The sequence below is a fragment of the Manihot esculenta genome, chromosome 8 (assembly GCF_001659605.2).
Source record: "Manihot esculenta cultivar AM560-2 chromosome 8, M.esculenta_v8, whole genome shotgun sequence".
NCBI classification, from domain to species: domain Eukaryota; kingdom Viridiplantae; phylum Streptophyta; class Magnoliopsida; order Malpighiales; family Euphorbiaceae; genus Manihot; species Manihot esculenta.
In genome coordinates, this window is record NC_035168.2 from 3,121,333 (window position 1) to 3,127,036 (window position 5,704).

General features: G+C 25.3%; 1 protein-coding gene across 1 annotated transcript; it reads right to left on the bottom strand.

Annotated features, from left to right (window-relative positions):
• Positions 1 to 284: 284 nt before the first annotated feature.
• On the bottom strand, positions 285 to 1,289 carry LOC110620214 (NDR1/HIN1-like protein 1). Its single transcript, XM_021763848.2, has one exon. It carries the CDS (start codon positions 1,172 to 1,174, stop codon positions 545 to 547), a length of 630 nt encoding a protein of 209 aa, XP_021619540.1. The 5' UTR covers positions 1,175 to 1,289; the 3' UTR covers positions 285 to 544.
• Positions 1,290 to 5,704: the final 4,415 nt, after the last annotated feature.

Below are 5,704 nucleotides of genomic sequence, written 5' to 3' on the forward strand. Positions count from 1 at the left end.
ATTAGGACCTTTTTTTAATATAAGTTTATAGATCCAAAGAAAAATTTTCTTTTAAAATAAACAAGTGATAAACATCAATAGAATAGTGTTATTATACACCTCAATGAAAGTGACTCCACAACCACAGCCTCAGCCTCCACCAGACACTCATATATCATTAATTACAATTTATTATTGATTAATTAATTCTAATTTGTAATTAAACAATTAATTCATAACCCCATATAAAAATAAAATAAAATTACACAATAAAATAATAATTCATACAAATTGCACGGTCTAACTGTAATTTAACTATCTCTCTGTCTGTCGCAATTTTTTTTTTTTTTTTTCATTTATTCACTTCAAGAAAATTTACACTTCAAGGTCTTTAACAATATATATATCTAAAAGAGACCACCAACAATTTCATAGACGTCCTTCAAAACAGGAAAATTAATTATAATAGGTATTTAAATAAATTTCAAGGGAAAAAAAAAAAAAAAACTTAACGGCGTTACAAGTTAAATTTATCACATTTCTTTATTATCCTCTTTCTCTATCTTCAAATACTTACACTGCAGCTCACCAGCAGCGAGTACTTAATGGAGTTTTCGCCGACAGTAATTCCGGCGGTCTTACTTCCGAACTGTATATAAGCAGGACATCTTACGTATAAATGATACTTCCCGGAGATGAAGGTTCCAACTTTGAATCTCACCCTTCCATTCATCTTGATCATCAGCAGCACTGCTCCCATTGACTGGTCCTGACTCAATGCAAGAGCGTTGTACGGTGCGACGGGAATCGCCGTGCCGTAGATGTTAGGTGACCAGACGTTGATTTCCTTGTGACCTTGGTAAGTGGGTGGGATTGATGATCGGAGAGTGATCTGCTGGTTCCGGTAGGTTGCATAGACATCGAGCTTGTCGTAGTAGACACCGATTTTGTCATTTGGGTTGCGAGAAGAGAAGGTGATTTGAAAGTTGGAGGTGAGGAAGTTGGGTATGGAGGCGTTGAAGGCGTAAACGGTGACGTCTTGAAGGACGAACTTGGGCTTGCTAGGGCGGAGGATGGCCCAGATTATGAGAATTGTAATGAGGACAAGGAAGAGGAAGATGAGGATACCGGCGAAGATCCGGCGGAAGATTTTCCGGCGCTTCTGGCCATGGCTGCCGCAATCTTTGCCGGACATGTTAGAGGTACGGAGGAGGAGACAGTGATGAAGATGGTGGTGTAGAAATGAAATGAAAGAGAAGAGATGCTTGAGAAAACGGGGAGAGCTAAAGAGAGGCTTTGGTATATAGGGAGAGGCGATGGGTGTGGAGACCTTTGCTTTTTGTGTGAGAGTGCGGGACGGTGACGTGTTGTGGACGCGTAGTGGGTGAATTTACAATTCATATTATGCATTAAATTGCATTTAGGAAAAATTTTATTAAATTCCGTTATGATGACTAAAATATAAATATATTGATGAAATAAAAATTAAATAAAATTTATTTATATTTTAAATTTATTATAAAATCTGATGTAAGAAAAAGTTGCCCGTGCTCTCAATTTTATATAATAATTATATTTTATATGTTTTTCGTCATTAAATTTTATTTATTTTTTTATATATATATTAATAAAAATAATTTTTTATTAAAATTTTAATTATATTCCTCTTAAAAATATTAAATTTTATTACATATTTAAAAAAATAAAACCTAAAATTAAAGAAGTTTAAATCCGGCTCAAAGTTATCACTGACAACTAGTACGTGATGCTTTTTAATTTATCTATGTTAATTTATAGATTTTGAATTAATTATCTTTCATTCATTCACTATTCATGATTTAATTACTTTTATTTTTTAAAAGTTATTTAATTTAATCATTTTTTAAATTTTACTCTTATTTTTATTAACTTGAAAATTTTATTTAAACAATTTTTTAAAATCTATCTCATCATTTTTCTTTTTTATCTCTCAAATTTTTTATATATGGTAAATTAATAAAAAAAATTATTAAGAAGATAGTAATTAGATAGGGAATTTAATTAAATTAAAAAAGGTTGTATTATTATTTATCTAATTTAATTAATTTTTAATTATCGTATGAATCTCTTATAAAACACTCTTTATTTTTTTTATCGATCGTTTAAGATTTTTTATATATGAATTAAGGAGATTAATAAACATAATAATTTTTTTATCCACTATCTTTTTTCTCTATTTTTATTTAATTACTTTGATTTTTTCACATTTTTCTTAATTTTTCTTTAAAAAATTATATATATTATAATAATAATAATTAAAAAGTTTGCATATTTAGTAGTCATTAAAGGGAGAGTCAATAAACTGTTGGTTGGAATTTTCAAAGTGTAAGGATGGCACGTGAAATTAGACTTGCCACTTACTCTATTCATTTTCAATTCTCAATCCCCTTGTCGGTTCCAGTCAGCCAATTAATATTTTGTCTTAAACAAGTGGTGCATTGCATTTTTATCTTCAAAATTCATAAATTTCCACAATGGCTTGCTATGCGTATGCACAAAATTTTAAGAATTTTTTTAAGCGAAAGAAAAAAAGAGAAGACTCTAGTCGAATATAATACCTCTAAATGATTCATAATAATAAATTATTCGATTTTAATTTTAGTATGATTTTTATGAAGTATCAGAATTAAAATTAAATTGTAAGTTTTTAATTGTAAATTTTAGTTCAGTTGTAAATTAATTTTTTTTTTTTTTATAATAGTTAGTCATAGGTTAACACTGACCTATCTAAGTATCTATGTATATATATAAAATTGGAAACAGAAAGAATTCTTAAGCACCAATAAGAAAATATTAAAATGATTAAAATATCAAATTTTAAGCATAATTGGAATTTTATTTTAAAAAATAAACTATTTTTAGTTAAAAGAAAAAGAAAAAAAAAACAGATAGGACGGCTTCCTACATTATAAGGTCTCAGATATTGACTAGGCATTATAAAGTTAGCAAATAAATATAAAAATATTAAAATCGATATTAATGTAAGTAGAAAATAAGATTATTCATTCAATCCCAATAATGGTGTTATGTTTCTTAATACTTCCAAACAATTGTATATGTCCTCAAATCAATTTACTTACTTCATTTAATATAATTAATTAATTAATTAACATTTGCAATCATAGAATTTTATATAATAACTTTAATATATATATATATATATACCTATAAAATTAAATATGTGGGTAATATTCGATTTAAACTAAAAAAATTTATTCAATCGATTTAATTTGAAAATTTAATTTTTTTTATTTTATGTTCAATTTAGTTTTTATTTGTTAAAATTTTGATTATTTCAATTCAATTAAAAAAAATAAAATTAAAATAAATTGTTAATGAGTAATATTATTTTATTATTTATAATAAAAGAAGATTAGATCATAACTAAAATTGAAATATTTTAGTTAAATTTTAAAATATTAAAATTAAAGTTAAAAAAATTATTAAAAACTCTAATAAATTAAATTAAATCGAATAAGACTAATTTTAATTTAAATAAATTAATTCAATTTAATTTTTATAAAATATTAACATTTTAATTTTCAATCAAATGTTCATTATAATTGTAAATATTTTATGCGATTAAATTCTATTAAAATGAATTTAAATAATATATAATTAAATTTGAATTAAATAAAAATTTAAAAATTAATACACAGGAGTTGATGTTTTAAATCTCCTTTGATAATAATTAAATAGAAAATAATATTAATATTTAATTACATGAGAAATTTTAGAATAGAAAAGAGCTGAGAAATGGAAATAGCTAAAATTTAGTGTTGATTGAAGAAAAATGACAGATAAAAAGGTTAGGAGGAAAGAAGCCAACGGATATTCATTTGTCCGAAAGCTTAGAATCTTCTTTCAATTGGCTTTTAGTTTCTTGCACTAACACTTAGGCTGATTCCTCCTATCCCCTACCGCCCATCTCATCGTCTTCCAACCTTCAAAATACCTCATTCTTTTAATTTTATTTTTTTATTTTATTAAATTCAAATTTAATTAAGGTTAACTAAAAACAAATTATTATTTTAATTTTTACCTCAACTTAACTCATCATCTCTCATGACTTCTAGACAAAGCAGATCACCATGTAATCCCTTGGTTGGTGCGTGACATACACGCTCCTTGCAATCCCATGACCTCAGCTTATATATATCCACATGGGCTACTTGGCTAGGGAAAGAGACAAAAATAAAAAGGACATTTGAATAAAGGGTATGAAAGGAGGGGAACACTTGATTCATAGGAAATTCTCTACCCACAAAATTCCAAACCTCAAAAAAGTTTAAAAGGTAAAAGGAATTTTTATTACTCAAGAATTCAATTTATTATTATTATTATTATTGATTACTATACGTATCAAATTATAAGTGTAAATAAAAATTAATTAAATTAGATTCACTTTATTTTTTGTTTAATATGTGATTTAGAATTTATATATATATAAAATTAATTTTTGAAAATTTATACCAAATCTTAAGTTCTATATGATTTCAATTGCCGTTAAAAAAAGTTCAGAATTTCAATCATGGCGGAGTGTAATAAGTGAATGAAGATAATCATTCTTAGTCTCATCTCATGCAATAAGTGTGAATTCCTTATCCCAATGATTAAAAAAATGGAATTGCAAAAAAGAAAAAATTATAAAAATGAAAAGTAGTTTGATAAAGTGTAAAACTTGAAAATTGTGAGGATTAATGGAAAATGAGTGGACATGAAGCAACTTATAGAAGAAAAAGATATGCTTTTTTCTAATTCCAATTATTAGTTTCAATTATTTTTCATCCTCATATGTATATTCTTCCTTATCCTTTTTATTTTTTTTTTTATTTTTTAAAATTATTCAAATAATTTATATAATATACTAAATGGTACATCAACAAATTAATTTAAAAATTAACTTAAAAATTTATTATTACAAATGAAATTTTATATTACTTAAATAGAGTTAGAAGGGTTTAATATTATAAAATGAAAAATTTTTATTTTATTATTATAATAAATAAGTTGGTATACAGTGTGGGTAAATTGCCTTTTTTCAATTGCAATTTAATTTGTTAAATACAATCAAGACAAACATTTAGAACTAAGCTTACTAGCACAACAGTAATTGCAGTAATTTTTATCAATTACTTTTAGATATAATTTCACATGAAAATGTTAAAAAGTTATATGTATTATTATTATAGGAAAAATGGCCTTGGTACTATGTGTTTTAAACATTTTAGTGTTGAGAATTTGATACACTTTTTTTAAAAATTTGTATATTGTATGCTTTTTTTTAATATAATATTTTATTAATAATTTAAGAAAAACTTAACAAAATAAACTCAACTAAATTCAATTAGCAAGCTCTCCAATAGATCCAACTTAGAATCTAAAATTTTTAATGAGAAAATTTAGAGAAACATCATATACAAAAATATTAAGAATGGAGCTTGAAGTCTCAAACCAAATGGTGAAACTAACATAAAATTAGCTTGTCTGCTGATCTATCTCAATGGCCAATCAAATCCTTGTAACTCAAGGTTAATACTCATGTAAAAAAATATCTATCAACATTTGGAAAAAAAAAAAAAAAGTAACAACGCCATTAATTAAACACCTTAGACCCAAGCATCACAATGGCTTTTCTTTAAACGTCATTAAATATTTTATTCCCTTACCCTATTATTTTTAAATC

Bases quoted from the DNA above. Each gene is read 5' to 3' on its own strand.
- LOC110620214 (XM_021763848.2), bottom strand. From the start codon at position 1,174: ATGTCCGGCAAAGATTGCGGCAGCCATGGCCAGAAGCGCCGGAAAATC.